Source organism: Prionailurus viverrinus, chromosome D2, assembly GCF_022837055.1.
Source record: "Prionailurus viverrinus isolate Anna chromosome D2, UM_Priviv_1.0, whole genome shotgun sequence".
Taxonomy (NCBI): Eukaryota; Metazoa; Chordata; class Mammalia; order Carnivora; family Felidae; genus Prionailurus; species Prionailurus viverrinus.
This window is the reverse complement of record NC_062571.1, coordinates 36,895,603-36,914,848: the sequence shown is the minus strand read 5'-3', so window position 1 is coordinate 36,914,848 and position 19,246 is coordinate 36,895,603. Positions and strand designations below refer to the sequence as shown.

The window sequence follows — 19,246 nt, the reverse complement described above, 5'->3', positions numbered from 1 at the left end:
TCTTCCAATTTGGGCTTATTCATTTAAAGCAATGAGACTTCCTCTATCATTAAAACGTATCAAGAAGCTGTAAAGTCTTTGGGAGATAAACTGATTTCCCATATATACATTATGCCATTTCGATCTTTCAACAATACTCTGAATTATCTATCACCCATTTTACAGCTAAAGAAACTGAAGATTCAGATAAGGTGCAGAGACTTCCCTGAGTAAAACAGTAAATTGCTGTGGGAAATCTAGTCTGGCTTTCTGGTTCAGTTCACTCGTCTCCTCACCACAGCCCAGCTGTACAACATGTCATACTATTTGTCCTTCCTGTTGGTACTATAATTCATACCGTCTCTTCACACGTGTGCTGAAGCAAACAGGGAGACATTAAATGAAGAAACAAAGTGTGATGTAAAGTGAAGTCAGCTTATTACTCTTCCCCTACCCACCCCGAAAGGGAGAATGGGGGAGAATCATTTGATTGTGCAAAGTATCTATATTTTCCAGACATCTCAATTGTTCCCTTTTGGGGTTGGGTATTCAGATATGATATGGCTGAGACCATGACCAAGTATCCAACCCTACTGGAGAAGAGCCAAGGACAGTGTGTGTATGTGCATGGGTGTGTGTGTGTGTGTGTGTGTGTGTGTGTGTGTGAGAGAGAGAGAGAGAGAGAGAGAGAGAGAGAGAGAGAGATACACACACACATATACACAACGTGAGTGTTGGGGAGATAAGGTCAACTCCATGGCCAGTGACTACCAGCCCAGTCTAAATGAACCAAGGGAAGAGGAGTAAGATAAGCTATGAACCAGGAGATAAAAAGGTAACCTGGGAAGTCCAGGCTTTAAAGTATACCAGGACAAGACAGCAATGCTGAGAGCTTAACAGAAGTGTAACAAAGGGCCAGCGGAACAAAGATGGGAGGTCAAGTAGGTAGTGTGCAGATGAGACGTGAGACATTGGTCGACTGAGAAAAAATGTGCCAGATGCTTGGTTTGTGCTCTGAAATCCCTTTCATGAGCTCCCTCTGCAGCTGGGTGCAGGGTCTGGTGCGGGAGGGACAAGGCAAGCACAGGCAACCAACTCCTCCTGTATTTTAGTTCCTTTCCTCATGCATTGATTTTACCTCCTTTGGGTTTCAGAGTCTGGGGTTATAAATCACCATACCTGGGTTCTAGACTGAGCACTACCAATGACAATCTAAGTGACTTCAGAAAGTTCATACAGAAAAAAATGTTCAACTCTCTCAGTTTTTTCATAAGAAACAAGAGTACTAGGACACCTAGGTGGCTCAGTCAGTTAAGCGTCAGACTCTATTACAGTTCAGGTCATAATTTTGTGCATGGTTTGTGAGTTCTGCACTGACAGTGTGGAGCCTGCTATGGATTCTCTCTCCCTCTCTCTCTGTCCTTCCCCGTTTGTGCTCTCTATCTCTCAAAAATAAACTTTAAAAAAATGAGAGTATTCACCAATGGTACTCACCTCACAGAATGATATGGACGTAAAATTAAGTTATAAAAGTCAAAGACACACTCAAAAATCTATGCTCTGACCTTGGTTATAATGTAGCTGAAGTAAGATCAAATAAGTTTACATAATTCTCTAATAAAAATGGCAATAATACTGACCATTACACAGAACTTAGAATAACCCTCACAACAACCTATGGGGTGGGAGAGGAAAGCAATTTTGGAGAGGAAAGCAAAGCATTGATATGTTAAATAACCAGTCCAAGAACATGCAGCAAGTGGCAGGGCCAGGGTACAAGCCCAGGAAGTCTGGCTTCAGAGCCTGTTCTTAACCACTATCTGACAGTACCTCTTGCCAAAGGATAAAGCAGCCCATAACCCATGTTTGCAGGATCCAGTAACAGAGCATTGTTCAAACATACCTCATTGAGAGTAAAACCAAAATGGAAAACTCTATGTATGCAAACAGACAAACAAGCACACCAGAAATTAAAACCAAAACAAACTTCTCAAAAGAACTTCAGGTAGAATCCCATTTAATAGCAAGCTTTCTAATATACTTAAAATAAGATTCAATTTGTAAGAAAGAACTAATACTTACCTTTGTAGCAGGTGAATAATTACTTGATTCTAGGTCTCTCTTTATTACAAATATGAAGTCAGTTCTTAAGGAGATGAGACACCATGGTCCATGTGCAGGATCACTACAGGAGTGATGCATGCCTCTGTGTATACACACCTGGTACAGTCCCCTATCGCACTGGCTCTACATTTGGTACGTGACTTGCTTTGGCCATGGAGCAGCAACATCTGAGATGCAAATAGGGCTTGAAAAGTACTTGTACATTAGGGCTTTGCTCTTGAAAGAGCTGCCCCATGCAGAGCGGCCTGTGTTAGCCTATTGGAAGCATGTTGTTCAGTCAACAACCAGCACCAACTTCCAGACATATAAGTGAGGCAATTTCAGACCGTCCAGTCCCAATCAGGCCTCCAGATAATGGTGGCTGCATATGGACCAAACCAAAATCCACAGGAGAACCATGCAGTTGAGCCCTGCCCAAACAACTGACACACAGAATGTTAAATAACATTTGTTGTTTTAGTCACTAACATTCGAGGTAGGTTATTATGCAGCAAAGCTAACTGACAGAGCCCAAATCCAAGGCATTTCATGGAGTAAGGAATAGCAATGTGGAACAGAGCAACTCTTAAAGAGTCAGGGGTATATTCAACAAGAAAGTAGCAGAGTCCGTTGGCTGAAAAGGTAGGTCAGAAGTATTAGCTTACAAGGGTGCCATACGGTGTTACTCTTGCTTTTACCTGGCTTTCATTCTGTGACTTCTGGCTCGAGTATGTGGGGAAATGAAGCCAATCTTCATGATCATACCAGTAGACCAGAGGAGAAAGAAGTCATGCTGCATCCTAAAACAGCCAACTAGCACCTTTTGTATCTAGTGCTAATACAGTATTCTCCATCAGCACAGCAATATAACTGGCCAGCTTTACAGCTACACATCCCCTTCTGCGACAATTCCCCCCATACCACTATCATTTCTCCCTCAGCATTACTGCTACAGATTGGAGAAGCTGAGGAATTAAAAAGGAAAAGGACTCAACCAAAGACAAAGAAAATCCCTCAGTACTGTAGGGCCAAGAGGCCTGCTAATCTCTGGTGACAGCAACACTGAGAATACAACCATCCTCCAGCCTGATTTACTACTTTAAAAATGAGAAACATATACAGTGGAATATTGCTCAGCCATAAAAAGAAAGAAATCTTGCCTTTTGTAATGACATGGATGGAACTAGAATGTATTATGCTAAGCAAGATCAGTCAGAGGAAGACAAATACCATATGATTTCACTCATAGGTGGAATTTCAGAAACAAAACAAATGAACATATGGGCAAAAAAAGAGAGAGGCAAACCAAGAAACAGAATCTTCACTATGGAGAACAAACTAATGGTTACTAGAAGGGAGGTGGATGGGGGATAGAGGGGGGATAGGTTAAACAGGTAATGGGGATTAAGAAGGGCATTTGTAGAAACGAACACCAGGTGTTATATGCAATTGATGAATCACTAAATTCTATACGTGAAACTAATATTGCGCTGTATGTTAGCTAGCTGGAATTTAAATAAAAATTTGGAGAATGAAAAAGAAAAAAATGGGGAAACATTCTATACAGCAGAGGAAACTATTTAAAAATGAAAATGCAACCTAGTGAATGGGAAGAAATGACTGCAAATCATATATCTGATAAGGAATATCTAAAATATATGAGGAACTCATATAACTCAATAGCAAAAAAATGATTTGATTAAAAAATGGGCTTGGGGCGCCTGGGTGGCGCAGTCGGTTAAGCGTCCGACTTCAGCCAGGTCATGATCTCGCGGTCCGTGAGTTTGAGCCCCGCGTCGGGCTCTGGGCTGGTGGCTCAGAGCCTGGAGCCTGTTTCCGATTCTGTGTCTCCCTCTCTCTCTGCCCCTCCCCCATTCATGCTCTGTCTCTCTCTGTCCCAAAAATAAATAAACGTTGAAAAAAAAAATTTTTTTAAAAATGGGCAAAGGAACTGAATAGACATTTTTCTAAAGAAGTACAGATGGCCAGTAGACACATGAAAAGATGCTCAACATCACTCATCATCAGGGAAAGGTAAATCAAAACCAAATTAAAATGAGATATCACCTCACACCTGTTAAAATAGCTTTTATCAAAAAGACCAGAAATAATAAGTGTTGGGAGGATATGGAGAAATAGGAACCCTTTTGCACTGTGGTTGGGAGGGTAAACTGAGGTAGCCACTAAGGAAAACAGTATGTAGCTTCCCAAAAAATATTAAAAATAAAAATACTGTATGATTCAGCAATTCCATTTCTGGATATTTATCTGAAGAAAATGAACACTAACCCAAAAAGACATCTATACACTCATGTTTAGTGCAGCATTATCTATAATAGCCAAGATATGAAGACAGTCTAAGTGTCCATCAGTAGTTGAATATAAAAGAAGTTGTGATATATATATATATATGTTATATATTATAATTATATCACAGTATATAATAATATATGTAACTATGTATTTTAGCCATTAAAAAGAATAAAATCTTACCATTTGCCACAACATGGATGAACCCTGAGGGCATTATGCTAAGTGAAATAAGTCAGAGTAAGACAAATACCTTATGATCTCTCTTACACATAGAATCTAAAAAACAAACAAAAACAAAAAAATCCAGAGTGGATTCCTGTGCATTTTCATCATATTCTGTACCAGGTTATGAAAATGAACCCTCTAAAATGGGAAATAATAATTCTTAGTAAATTCATATGAAACATGAATCTTACTTCTTAGTGTAACCTAATCACACCAATCAGGTAATCTATCATCAATATTAACATCAATATTTACTCAATGCTCCTCAAATGCCAGTGGTACAGTGGAAAGCAATACGATAACCTATTTTGAACACTTAAGTATCCAACAAATACTTTTCATTGATTATTAAATAAATCAGAGGTCAATAAAAAAAAATCACCCACTAGTTCATCTGTAGACTGGGATTATGCAAAATGATGTTCTTTCACAGTTGGTGTGCTATTCTTTTACTTGTTTTTCTCAGGCTGGTGCTGAAATGAGCTTGCATTTCTTAGCATGCACCAATAAATGCGACAGAGAACTGGCCAGGAAGTTATGCTGAAGGAGAAGAGGAATTGAGTTTGGGATTAGCATTTGTACAGCATTTGCCAGACAAAGTCCTTGTGGGTTGATCTGTGGGCTGTTCTGGAAGTCCTTCTCACAGCACCATTTCTTATATTGCCAACGTCACAATAAATATCCCAGGGCAGAAGTAGCTGGTTTTTCACCCATGCAGAAACCTGTTTTGTTCACATTATCATGGCACTTTGATTCCAACATGCAAAAAAGGCTTTTATATATTTTTTTCTTTTTAACCAGTTCTCCTAATAGGCAAGTGAAAGCTGTGATGTCACACATACACACAAAATGAGAAACAGAGGTTTTCAGAGGCTGACCTGTCCATAGCCACACAACTAAACATGATTAAGCTGACTCATGAACCCAAGTCCAAAGGCTAGGACTCTACAGTGGCATGGGACACAGAATATAAGCACTAGGGCCCAAAGGAGGAAATTTACCATCCAGTTCTATTCTAATAACCCTTCTGTTCTTGAATGATTTAAGAATATCATCCAAGTGATCACCTAAGACAGTGATACAGGGACTATAATAATTTTTCAAACAATGACTAAGAAACTTGGTTGACCAAAGGATAGGAGAGGAAAAAAACCCATCAATATTGCCTTATGATAAAGACTGATATTTATTTGTAAGCCCTCTCCTTCCACTTCTATTAAAGTGCCAATTTATAATGACCATCGTAGTATATTTTACCTAAAAATACTGTCTTATGACTTAAAGTATAAACAGCAGTTAATAAATGATTTTGCCTCTCATTCTTAAAGTGGACATATGCATACATGGTTTTATTTCATACTCTACAGAAAAGGCTCTGATCCCTTTTCTAGTTCTAACTCGCCATGAGAACATGAACAAGTGACTGAATTACTCTAGATCTCAAATGTTTCACTAATAAAAACAAGGTGATTAGACTTCAAGTCTGAAGCAACACAAGAGAATGGAAAGAATTTTGGATATAGCCACAGTTAAGACTGAATCTGGGATCTAGCATTTTGGTAAATATCTGGCTTTGGGTCCATGCTTGACCTCCTTCCTCATTCAGGTAAATGGAGAAACTGCATCCATCTCCCAGGGTTTGGTAAGAATAAAAAATAATATACTTAAAGGCACCCAGCACAGTGCCTGACCCACAGAAGTACTCAATAAAGAACAGCTGATGATAATCATTCATTCATTCATTCATTCATCCCACAAACATTCACTGAACCTCAGTTCCATGCCAAGCATTTTTCTAGGTGTGATGGATACAGGAATTAACAAAACTGATAACCCTCCCTGCCTTCCAGCTGGTGCTGTGGCAGCATGGAGACCCATAACTGTACAGAGGAGCTAAGTGCCTTATACTGCAGAAAGCTTCCGATTCCACTCTCAGCCTCCCTATAGAATCCAGAGCCATTAATCCCCCTGTGCCTCATCCCAGGCTGGCTAGGGACAGCACTTAAGGGGACAGCATGCAATAGAATGACTCTGCTAGACCTCTCTCATCACCCTAGTACATCAAACACCACGGAGGGCAGAGTTACCCCTGGGCTTCACACATATCTCGCACCTTTGCCCCTTCCCCCTCTGCTTTGCCAGAACTGTTCCCCAGGCCTGCACCAGAGCCTTCCAGAAACCTCCGTGAAGGCCAAGTTCGCTTAGAGGCACTACCCCGTACTTCCCACCAGAGGTCGCCCTCCCACACAAGCCCAAGCAACTAGAACCCGGCTTTGCCTTCTCAGCAGCAGTGACATTATTTTCTTTCTCTATTTTTATCTATTAAAAAGATTTCTTCACAGCCATAACTTAGATCTCTACACTAAAATGGAGCAACAGGAAGATATAATGGTGCATTTCATTTATGAATGACCTATAATAAATTACTCTGAAGTGTCCCGAGTGCCAGAAGACAGAACGCTTTGTCTGCCCATGGACTGTATTTCACATACTTTAATTTAGCTGACACATAAAACTCATTTGACATTTCGCAGGTATTTGTGTGGGGCGGGGGAGGGGAACACAGAGGAGGGGGTGTGCGGCGGGGACCACTGCGGGGCAGGGCAGAGAGTGGAGGCAGCGGGCAGAGCCAAGGATATCTGGTTCTTGTTGAGGGTTAAGGTATGGAGCCTGGGTAACCCTGGCAACACGAGGTCGTTCCCGAGCAGATTGTTGTCCAGGATGAGTTCCTCCAGGCTCCCGAACGCGCTCAGTCCTTCCAGTGACCTGCAATGACAAAGGCAACAGGAAAAATGATCCTGCACTAAATCAGGGAGGCCATTATGAGCCGAAATAAATATTTTAACCTTCCCTTTCAGGACTGGGAATAGTTTGGGCTTGGTGCCTGTCAGCAAAGTGAATGACAAGAATTAGTAGCGGGAGCCGGGGTGGGGGCGGCGGGGGAGAAGGGGCCGCTGGCACTCACCGCATCCTTCACGCATTGCCAACATGAAGGATGAGGGTCACTTAGTGAGTAGCCAGGATCCAAAACAAAGGGCTTCAGATACGGCCTGCAGGATAAATTTGTCAATGTCTTGTGCCTTCAGGCACCCAGCCTCGGCTGACCCTAACCTCCATTCCCAAGATAAATAACTCTGTCACAGTTCACCTTCATTCCCTGGACACAAATTTAAGTTGTCATCCATCATTCCTGCCCAGAAATATCATACCCCTCTTACAATAATAAATATAACTTCAAGTATCATTTCTTAGCGGTTCTCCTCTGCACAGTCCAGGAAACGGCAAGGAAGGCTTCCTTGCTCTCCCTTCTCAGCCTTTGACTTTTATCCCCCGTTTTTTTTTTTTTACACTAATCACTTAATTTGCGTCTGCCCAGTGTCCCTGTGGCTGCCCCCAAAGGCAAGGCATCTTCAGAAGCACATAATCACTCCAGTCGGAGAGGGTTGTTTCTTTTTCTTTCATGATTTCTTTTCCTTTTTGTTTTTGTTTTTGTTGGGCAGGGAGAGGGGCGGTGGTTTAAGGAAGGAGTTGGGGGAATTTCTGTTTCAGTGCTCCCGGCTTGAAGTTACAGTTTTAATTTATGGAAAGTGGATTTCTCACTTTATTTTTGAAAGAAGTGTGGAATGCAGCAATGTAGATGTCAAGGCAGTAAATAATCAAGGATCTGAAAGAATTAAGTACCCGGCTCAGGGGGGAAAAAAAGTATCAGAAAGGGAAAAATAGCCTTGTTTACACAGTTAGCTGAAAGTTAACTCTTGATGTTATGGTCTCAGGAGTGTTGGGGGTGGAGGCGGTGAGGGGCAGTTGTGCGCATGTGCTACTCTCCGCGCGCTCAGACGTTAATTAAAGAAAGCCGCCCGGTGGAGGGACTTGCACAGACACACATACTCCCAGCTCATTCACCTGCCAGACCCAAGAGCTGTGCTGAGCTTGCACAGGCTGACAGCTGAGCTACGACGTCGACCAGAGGGCGGACTCACCTGGGATCTCCTGGCTATTCTACAAAATGTGACGAATCAGGGAGATGTTGTCTACACTATTTATTCATTTACTGATAGCACTTGCGTTACAGACACGCCTGCTTGTGCGTGCAGTGCCCGCACATCTGACGTGAGTGTGAACTTTAGCACCAAAGCTGTCTCCAGACATCTGTATCTCCTTTGTGGGATCTGTGCCAACAAGGCTCCAAAACAGGGAGTCAATATGCAGGAGGTGTGATGTGCAGTGTCAGTCATTAAAGCCCCAGACTCCACTGGGCGCACAGCTACCTTGGTGTGTCTCATTCCTCAGGGCCCAGCACCCACTCCTACAGCCAGCACTACCTGCTCCACAGCAGGAAGTCAATACCACTTACATTTTGGGCTAAGGGTCAATGGGGTCATTGTGCTTCATTTCTTCCTCCTCCTTTCTCTTCTTCCTCATGTTTCAGGGCGGGGGGACAAACTAACACACACACACACACATGAAAGTTGTGACTCAGCTCCACCATTTACTTGAGGTGTGAGTTTGGGCATTATCAATAACCCATCTGCACTCCCTTGTTCTGTGCTGTTTCCAGCCCAGAGGAACTTATGAATATAAGCCAAAGAAGATGAACAAACATGTCACTCGCAAATGCTGGCTCCTTTCTTTTCTTTCTTCTTTTTATTCACTGATTTTTCTGGTAGCTGTGACCTTAGGGGGTGTTTTGGAGGGGGAGTGTGTTCTGGATGCAGGGAGTGGGCAGATGAGCAAATGTGCAAAGGTGTGCAGCAAGTCTGGCTTCTGCAGGGAAACTTCCACCTTTCCTGAAGTCCCTTCCCTCCATGGGGGTTAATGAGTGATGATGGAAAAGTGCTTTTCAGGAGGAAGCCCTGTTTACCACAGGGGTGAGGGGCATTGAGGCCACCTCCCTTCAGGGTGCCTTATGGATGGCTAGTAAGTCCTTTGTGCACAAACCTCAGTTGGGCTATGGTCAAAGGCAGCATCCAAATACACATTGTTCCTGAGTTATGTTATGCAAATATAATACTCTTATCATGAGAATCAGCAAATGGTTGGCAACTGGCAAGCAAAAGAAAGCTCCCTTCCAAGAGTGTTTCCAGGGAGGCATACAACAAAATGACAGAGCACGCAGAGGGACAAAGCTAAGAACACCAGAGGGAGTGCCCACAGAGCTGCCTTTCTCTGGGGCGGGCTCTGGGGCAGAGCTCAGTTCTGAGTCAAACTTCACAGAAGAGTAGGGGACGTTCAGGTTCAAATCCCGTTACCTGTCTGGTTGTAAGATTATTTTTGCCATTAATGTTATTAGCTGCTCAGCTAAAAGGGAACCGTGTTACATTCCGTGTCTTCATGTCATCAGTGTAGTGTGCACTTGGTGATTTAATCAGCTAAATTCAGAGCTGAGGAGACAGAGTAGTGAAGGGTAAAACTGGAGAAGGCAGGATTTCTGGGGCTTGGTTGGCATGTGGAAGCCAATAAACACACACCTGGAAGATGGCTTTATTTTTTGCTTTTAAAAATTGGACTTTTTCTGTTATTGTTGCTGCTGTTTTCATGGAAGGAGGAGGGGACAAATTATTTGCATCCATCTTTTTTTTATTATTATTTTCATCCATCTTTGAGTTCATACCCCTAGATACAAGATGCCTGCAAAGAGGTGTGTGCTGTTAAGTAAAATGACAAGGCAAAAAAGGCTTTAAGGATCCACTCAGATCTGTGCTGTTTAGTGGGACAGCTACAGTAGCTACAAGGAAAAGATGATGAGATTGCAATTTCTCTGCCATAATCTTGTGTGTGCACAGCAAAATGCACCCCAGACCCAAGGGCCCTGGTGGAGGGGGCGCCTGTCACTCCACAGTTACTCGCCGGCTTGGTCTGCAATCTGCAGATGTTTGAGGAGTGGGCTGTGAAGGCAACGCAGACATGTGTGCCAAGGTCAGGGGCTGGGGTGGAAGAGCAAGGCTTCACCCACTACCTGGGCACAGGCAGCTGGAGAGAGGTCTTCCCAGCCCAGGGAAGAGATGCCAAGGGCAAGACAGGGAGACAGGGTGTGTGGTCTGACCTATGGCAGGTGGTTTGCTCTGAAAACCTAATCAGCAACTCCGAAGCACTTCACCAGCAGGAAAGCTGCCCATTATCTCACCCACAGGTACCATCTCTGTTACCTCATTCACAGGGCTCTGGCTGGGCTCCCCCAGGAGCCACTGCAGCTGCTGGGAGAGTCCCTGTGCCTTTTCCAAAGTCATATCAAAATGACAAAACATCACAACGCATTCAGCTCTAGCGGATTCAAACAGAGAGAACTTTTAAGTTTCCACTGTAATTAACCCTATCCTCGTTAAGATAATTATGATCAAGCTTCCTGTCACAGTTAATATCCCAGCATCATTGCCCGTGGCTCACACTCTGCCCTCATTAGCTTATAAAAACAGCGGCACTAACCAGGCGGCCCCAGCCCTTTCCAAGCTAAGCCAGTGGTTGTGAGCCGCTAAGGAGGGGCCTCAGGCAGGCCCCACAAAGGGGTGGTCGCTTGAACCCCAGTACCTTCTGCTTTTGGGTGGGCTTCCACTCAGTGGCCTTCATTCTATTCCCAAAAGTTAGCCACTCGTCAGAATGGGGAAGGAAAAGGGCCAGGACCACAGCAGAGCTGGTAGGCTTGGGGCAGATGACCTACTAATCCCTCCTCTGCCTCTTACCCAGCAAAAATCCAGCCAGAAAAATCACCAGAGGACATCTCCAGAACCCTCCATTCAAGAAATGCCAACCTTATTCTTGGGGTGTAAGCAGTGGTAATCATTACATCCCTCTTTCCTCCATTTTCAGCCTATAACAGGGGTGATGCTCCTCCCCAGCATGACTCAGGCAGGGATGGGGGACACAATTAACCACAGACCCTAAGAAGAAATATCTCTCTCTGTGGAACCACAGCTGGCCTCAAACCCAGAACCAAAGGTTGGAATGTTCTCAAACTAATTAAGAAAATAAGATCTGAACTAAAATCTTTACCTACTCCAATATATCTATCCAGATATCTATATCTCTCTATATATCTATATATAGAGGTAGATATATCTAGATAGATAGATAGTTGTAACTGAGAAAATGGGAGTTTATGGAAATTCTAGAGAAGCTACCCCATTTGTCTTATGTTCACCACAGCGGCTATTCCTGTAGACCTGCTGTGGAGGTTCCGCTGCTGCCTGCTCTGTAATGGTCTTTCTGGATGACTTTCGTCTGCCCAGCCCCCAACAAAAAAGGGATCTCAACGTAACCTCCATAATACCTGGAGAGTTGTCAAATGCACAGTAAGGATTCAATACGCCTTTGTCAACTGACTACAGCTTGACCCTGAGCCTGTGAGCCACTCCGAGAAAAGCTGACAGTAAAATCCCAAGGGCAGGGCAAAGAGCAGGCCTCAGGGCAACCGGCCAGAGGCTGGGAGGGCAATGCCTACACCCATTCCTTCAGAGGCCAGATGCCTCCTCCTATTTACCCTGAGGCCAGTGTCTACGAACAGGCAGAAGTGACATACAATGAGTTTGCACCCATACACCAGAACCAGTTATTAGGCTATTTAAATCCTTCCTTACCACTTGGGAATAACTGCAGCTCTGAATACACTGAGTACCCCCTCCTGCTACCCTGGCCACTCTTCGGAGCCCCCCAGACCTTTCACAGTCCAGCAACTAAGTAGTTAATGCCCCCACAGCACGGAGCCTCTAGGGACCCTGCTCTAGATAGGATGTTTCTGATTGATCAGTGTAGTTGTTTAATAATTTAAAATATCACCCTTGAGAGCAGGAATAGCAACTTGCACCTTTTTTATTTGCCCCACCAGGCCAAGCACAGGGCCTGGCACACAGCAGGTCCTTGGGAAAGGTCTGCAAACTGACAAGAGAGGCCATGACCACAGCTAGAAGAAAAGGACAGGCAACACAGACCTATATAGAGGGGATGAAGGAAGAAAGAAAAGAATGGGACCACAGTGATATGGCAGCTCACAGCCCAGAAAATGGCCCAGTGGCAGCACTTCTGAAAGGCCATTAATCCAACCACATAAGAGATACTCTTTCTCTCTGTCACAAAATTCTTTTTATAGCCCATGTAAATGGTTATATGTATCCACAGTATATTACCAGAGATAGTGTAGTATATACACTATACAGCATACGCCACGGAACACTACCAGAGATGGCGTGGTACGTACACTATACGGTGTATTCCACGGAATACCACTAGAGATAGCATAGTATATACACTATACAATATATACTACAGAACAGTACTGGAGATGGCATAGCACACTATTCAGCATATACTACAGTATGTTAGAAGAGATAGTACTGTGTTATATGTACAGCTGGGTCTAAATATTTTCCGTATATTTTTCTGTCAGTCAGGTCACATAGCCAGGGATATATATATATATATATATATATATATATATATATATATATATACGAGTAATATAAGTAAACCAATAGGGGATGAAAGTCTCTAAAAAAAAAACAGACAAAGGTGGAACAGGCTCATGGCTATGTACAATAGTGTATACTGAAACCATGTGACAGTATATCATATGCAATTTGTCAAAGTCACCCCAAAGCCCTTAAGTCCCCTATCAGGATAGATGATCCTTGAGTTGCATGGAATAAAATTCAACACTGGTGTAACAGACCTGAATCCAAGACCAGTCAAAAATCTAAGGCAGCTGATAAAGTGTTTATTAACTCTAAGTGGAATTACGTGTGAAGCCATCATGTACCATACCTAAAATACTAATAAAACTGTTACATAGGATCCCTAAAGAATTATTGGAAATGTGTAAAGAGCTGGAAACACAGAAATGGGTAATACAACCACAGTTATTTGAAAAGGGAAGATTCTTCACACTTTGGATTAATAAATTCATATACTTATGAAATTCTAGTCAGATTATACCTCTGAGAAACTGGTATTTGTTTGCCCTAGGACAAAATAAACCAGGTTTCTGGTCATGATACCCTTTTTACTTTTACTACTAGGAAGCTGAGAGTGAAATGGTGACTCAGATGTAAAAAGATAACCCCGTGGGGTCTCTATATCCGCTTTCTAACTTTGTAGTTGAGAATTGTAATTTATATAGCCTTCATATTTTATCTATACATTTTTTTAATTAATTCTAATAAGCTAGTTCAGATCCTCTGTAGTATGAAACAAGATACATATATGGCATTGAATCTCAAACAGGCAGTTTCTGTACATTAAGGACAAGTTCTGTGAGACCAGCTATTAATGTGGACAGTTAACTAGGAATAAAGGTATATTGTACCAGATTTCAAAAAGGCTTTGACATATCCCTATGTCAGGAGAGCAAAAACTAGGCTAGAAAATGACGACTTTAGACAGAGTCATAACTGGTTAAAAATATAACTGAAGAACACTAATTAATGGCCCAGCTTGCAACAAAGGAAGGGTCCAGGGACTTTGGTCCTGTTTTTTGCCAATGACTTGGTTCAGCATATGTTTATCACATTCATGGAGTGCAAGACCCAAGAAAGATGTTCAGGAGCATACAGTAGGATCCAAAATGATCGTGTTGGAATCAACACATTGTTTCAGCCCAACAAGATGAAACTTCATATTATCTAATGTGAAGACCTGAATATAGATTTCAAGTCCAACTACCCAAGGGGCGTCTGGGTGTCTCAGTTGAGCGTCCAACTCTTGATTTTGGCTCAGGTCACTATTGCAGGGTCGTGGGACCGAGCCCAGGGTCAGGCTCCGCATGGAGCCTGCTTGAGATTCTCTCTCTCCCCCTCTGCCCCTCTCCTCCAGTTGTGCATGCTCTCTATCAAAAATAAAAATTAAAAAAATTTAAAGTCCAACTATCCAAAAATACCTATTTGGAGAAAAAAAAATAAAAGGCAAATGTAAATTGGGGAAAATATTTCCAATCTAACAATCTAAGGTTTAAAATCCTTAATATTAAAAGAGCTTTTGAAAATCATTAAGGGACATCTGAAAGCCCTAAGAGAAAAACAAAATACATGGAAAGAAAATACACAAGGAATATATATGGTCAATACTAGAAAGGTAGAGTGAAATTTCAACTTCACTGGGAATCTAAAATATTCACATTAAACAAGATATTTTCACTTAACTAACAAATCCATTGTTTCCCTAAATCTTAACACAGTCTTGTCAAAAGTTCAAAGTAACAGACCAACACAACACTGATGGGAGAGTGAAGCTGCTATAACCTTTCTGGATGGCAATTTATATTAAAAGTCTTAAAAATGATCACCTCTTATCCAATAATTCTAACACTGCATTAAATAAATATCAAAGAAATGTGCATGATTTAAGTATGTTCCCTACAGTATTATTTATAGTAACAATGTAAACATACCTAAATGCCCAATGATAAATGATTACAGAAAGCTCGATGTATCTGTATAATGAAATGCCATGAGGTAATTAAAAATGATATTGTATACATATATATACTGATTCAATAAAATGTCATGCTATCCTTTTAAGTACCTAAAATGAAGTTATAATATATACAGCACACACATTACAATCTCATGCATGGAAATTAAATCATCTATTTCTCCCCTCCATTCCCTACACAAATTTTAATGTGTACCATGTTTTCCATGTAGATGGTTAAGAGCCGTAGTCTGTTAGTTGTTCCTAGTTTATAAACTACTGTTAATGTACATAGGGACATTATGACAATTCTGTATGTATATACTGACACTTCAAAGCATACAGGTGTTTATGTACCTACATACTGATAGAGGGATCCAGATATATACTACTAATCTGTGAGTAGTGGTTATTTGTAGGGTGTTTTTTTTTTCTTTTCTTTTATAGTTTTCACTAGTTACTAGGTTTTCTATCATGAGTAAGTATCATATAATCAGAAAAGACTTGAGTAACTATTACTTTTAAATAAAACGATTCTCCAAACATAAGATGCAGGAACCTTGCATAAAGAGCAGTGTGTATAAAGGTTTAGTATGAATCAGCAGAGTGGGGCTGCCTCCCCAGAAGGGAATCTGATCCTACTCTACTGGCCCCTAAGTAACTCTACCTGGAGCTTTGTTTCAGGTCTGAGTGCCAGACTCAAAGCAGCATCAGCATTTAGAAATATCATACAATGAGACCAACAAGCTGGTGAAGGGTGTAAGAAACAGTGATGGAAACGGTCAAAATTATTTAACCAGGAACACAGGAGGCTTAGTTGTTTCAAAGTACTAAGTCTCTGGCATTCCAGAAGGCAGAACCAAAAACAAATAGGACAAAATAATAGAAGTTGTAAGGAAAGTTCTCAAGTCAATTTTTTAAAGCTTAAAAAGAGGGCTGTTCACCAAAGGAATGAGCTACCTTCTGAGTCACTATCTGTACATGATCAGAGGTTAGAGTCACAGAGAATGTTCAGAGGAAATTTCTTCATAGAATATTAGATTTGATGACTCTAATATTCTACCCAGATACTGTGCCTATCTAACTGCAGCTCCTTCCTTTGTAACTACAGTTTATAAGGGCTCCCAAGAGCTGTTTCTTCCCTGCCAGACAGCCTGATGGAAAGAGGACAGCAGAGAGTTCTAGCTCTGTCATTCTCCATCACACTAAACTGTGTGCCTTCTTCTGATCCTCTAGCTGGGACTGTGCAAAGCTTCTTCAATGCTTCCCTAACTATGGGGATATCCCCATAATTAAAAAGGCACATGTTGGGACGCCTGGATGGCTCAGTTGGTTGAGCGTCCGACTTCAGCTCAGGTCATGATCTCACAATTGGTGAGTTTGAGCCCCATATTGGATTCTGTGCTGACAGCTCGGAGCCTGGAGCCTGCTTTGGATTCTGTGTCTCCCTCTCTCTCTCTGCCTCTAATCCACTTGCATTCTGTCTCTGTTTCTCTCAAAAATAAACAAACATTTAAAACAATTTTTTAAAAAAAGGCACATGTTAACACACTGGCCTCTTATGCCCTGTGAACTAGATTTCCAAGCCACAGTTCTATTTGACCTGTCGTGGTCTTCTTCATAGACTCAAAGACTTTGAGTCCCAGAAGAATTGTAAGCTGTTCGATCCTCAACTTCACAGAAGGTGACTGATAATCAGAGAGCCAAGTGGCTTACCTAAAACCACACATAGTAACAAAGCCCTTCTTAGAACCTTTGGACATAGACTGCAATGGTCCTTCAACTGAACTATGCTAAATAACCTGTAAATAATTTCTAGTTGAGATCTAGAAATGGAAATTCACTACTGCCACAACCTTTATCCAAACACTGGGTATAGCTTTCTAATCCATTCATTATATGTCCTCACAATCAGATTGAGGTCTTCAAATTCTTTTGCCTTTTGATCTACATCCCCTCCTGACCCTCCTAGAACAATCCCCTGAAGAACTAATTCTTATATTTGTTTAATGTGGCCTTCATGAGGTAAAGTATACTTTAGGTGGAGCTAGTCACCTTGGCATGCACCTCTATAGCTCATTCATTCATTCATTCATTTCATTCACTTACAAAAAGGTACTGAGTGCCAATTCTGTGCCTAGGATATTGCTAGTCTCTGGGGCGATAAAAAGGACTGTGGCATGCTCCCCTACTTTAAGCAGTAGATGTAAGCAGGGTAGGAGTTACCAGATAATGCAGGGTAATGGGTTAGACTGGGATGATAAACAATACTCTGAGGAGGGGTAGGGTTAGGGAAGTTTTCAAAGAGGAAGTGGGCTTGAGCTAAATTTCAATCGGAATGAATTCTAATTCTGTGAGCACCCTCTTACACTTTATGCCAAATTTGGTGGCAAAGGAACATAAGAAGAAGAGGTAACTAATCCCGGCATGCAAGTAACTGCCATTCCAAAAAGCTTACTTGGCACAAGAAATCATACATGTGTTACCCTCTTCCAGCATGGCAGGCTCTCAAGATGCACATACATCTGGGGATATAAAAGATGTACAAGTCATGGCACCTGCTCCCCCTGGGCCTACCATCTATGGGAACAGAGAAAGAAGTTGGACTTGAAATGGAGAGACCATAACGGACAGCACATTATTAAGCAGTGTGGGCAAAATGGGCTCTAGACATTGAGAGGAAAGAAATGAGGGCTGCAGCAGTCACCGTTTTCCACCCACTCCTCCTGTGTTTGTCCTGAAGTTATTATAGCAAGTGGTTCCCTGAGGACAAAGGTGAGAACCAGGTACTCCCTATGAACGAGCTAGATGCCTCCATGTTTTATTCCCATCCCTTTGCCCATCTGGCCGTCCTCCATGCCTCTCAGTGAATCTTTCCTGCATTTCTCCCACCCTGGTGATAGGGCTTGGTCTGGGCTTTGACTATGTCTCTGAAATTATTTTGGTTCACGGCTTGAGCTTTTATAAAACCACACATGCACGCATGGAGCCTGTGGCCTTAGGATCTTGTTTGTTTTTAAGAGTCTAAAGAGTGAGTTTGTTTGGCGGGTTCTATAAATGGAGGTTTTCTTTACTAGGGAGATGTAAGGGAGTGGACATGGTGTGTTGCAGCCGCGGTATGTGTGTGTGTCGCCACGGGGCGGAATTCAGCGCCTGGTGGGGGAGGCTCCCACAGCCATTGGGCAAACATATGTTGGGCCAAGAACACAGCTCTTCAACCTCATGAACTGTTTGCTTGAAAGATAACAGTGTCTCTTCCACACAAGCCTTTCACCACCCTCCATAAAGGGAATTTAATTCAACAGATGGTGTCTACTCATTGCAAACCAACCAGAAAAGGAGACATTTACATGGCTGTGCCTCAAGGCCCTGGGGACCCAAAGGGGCCCTAATCAAATACCTGCCCAAAGACTAGCTTCCCCATGGGTAGGGCCCCCTGGAATGGAATCAGGCCAGGAACACCAGCAAAAATATGTCAACTACTGATTCTGTGAGGTCCCAGTTGGCTGAAAAAGGTGAAAACATGTTTTCTGTCCCAGACTACAAGATACCTTTATATCTCCTGAAGGAAAGAAGGCCTTGGGTGATATGGTGACCTCCAAAAGTGGCTTACTATTAGAGCCATTTTCCTTCTTTTAAAAGAGCCCTAGTTCCGTGCTTTGAAAAATCTTACAAAGAATGACTTTGTTAGGATTGTACTCCATTTCATATAAAGGCACATTCTGGGACCCGAGGACCTACACCTCACAGAAGTTAACAGTGTTAGGGACAAAGAAGACAGATCAAATGCTTGCAGATGTGCAGCATGAGAAACAAGAGATTTTTACCAGGATTAAATGCAGGTTCTTTCATCCCCATCTGTCTCTTTAGTTACTTGACTGCTGCTCTTGGGGGTAGAATGTCATGGTGGTATTTTCACAAGGAAGATGGTATTTGAATGGAGACTATCTTGTCAACTCAGTGAAGCCAAACACAAATGTGGCAATTGGGCACACAAAGTAACACCACTAAATTTGGGTGCACGATCTCTGTTTTCAGTTTCTGGCTATCATTTTCTCATCCATTATGGTGGAGGAAAAATCCCAGACCTATGCACTTTGCAGATATTGGAAGAGGCAGGACATGAGGTAAGGTATCTAAAAACAAGCCTAGGTAGACATAAGGATTGTTGATATTTGAAAGATCATTTTTGGAAAAAAAAAAAGTGTGTATTTTACTCTCAAAAGAACTA

The 19,246-nt window shown here is 42.2% G+C and overlaps 1 protein-coding gene across 2 annotated transcripts in view; it reads right to left on the bottom strand.

Annotated features, from left to right (window-relative positions):
• LRMDA (leucine rich melanocyte differentiation associated) overlaps positions 1 to 19,246 on the bottom strand; it is a 1,031,273-nt gene that overhangs the window by 451,869 nt on the left and 560,158 nt on the right. For both annotated transcript variants that reach the window (XM_047824811.1, XM_047824812.1), the window contains exon 3: positions 7,260 to 7,386. In XM_047824811.1, coding sequence (XP_047680767.1) covers positions 7,260 to 7,386 — 127 coding nt within the window. The remainder of the gene's footprint in view (positions 1 to 7,259; positions 7,387 to 19,246) is intronic.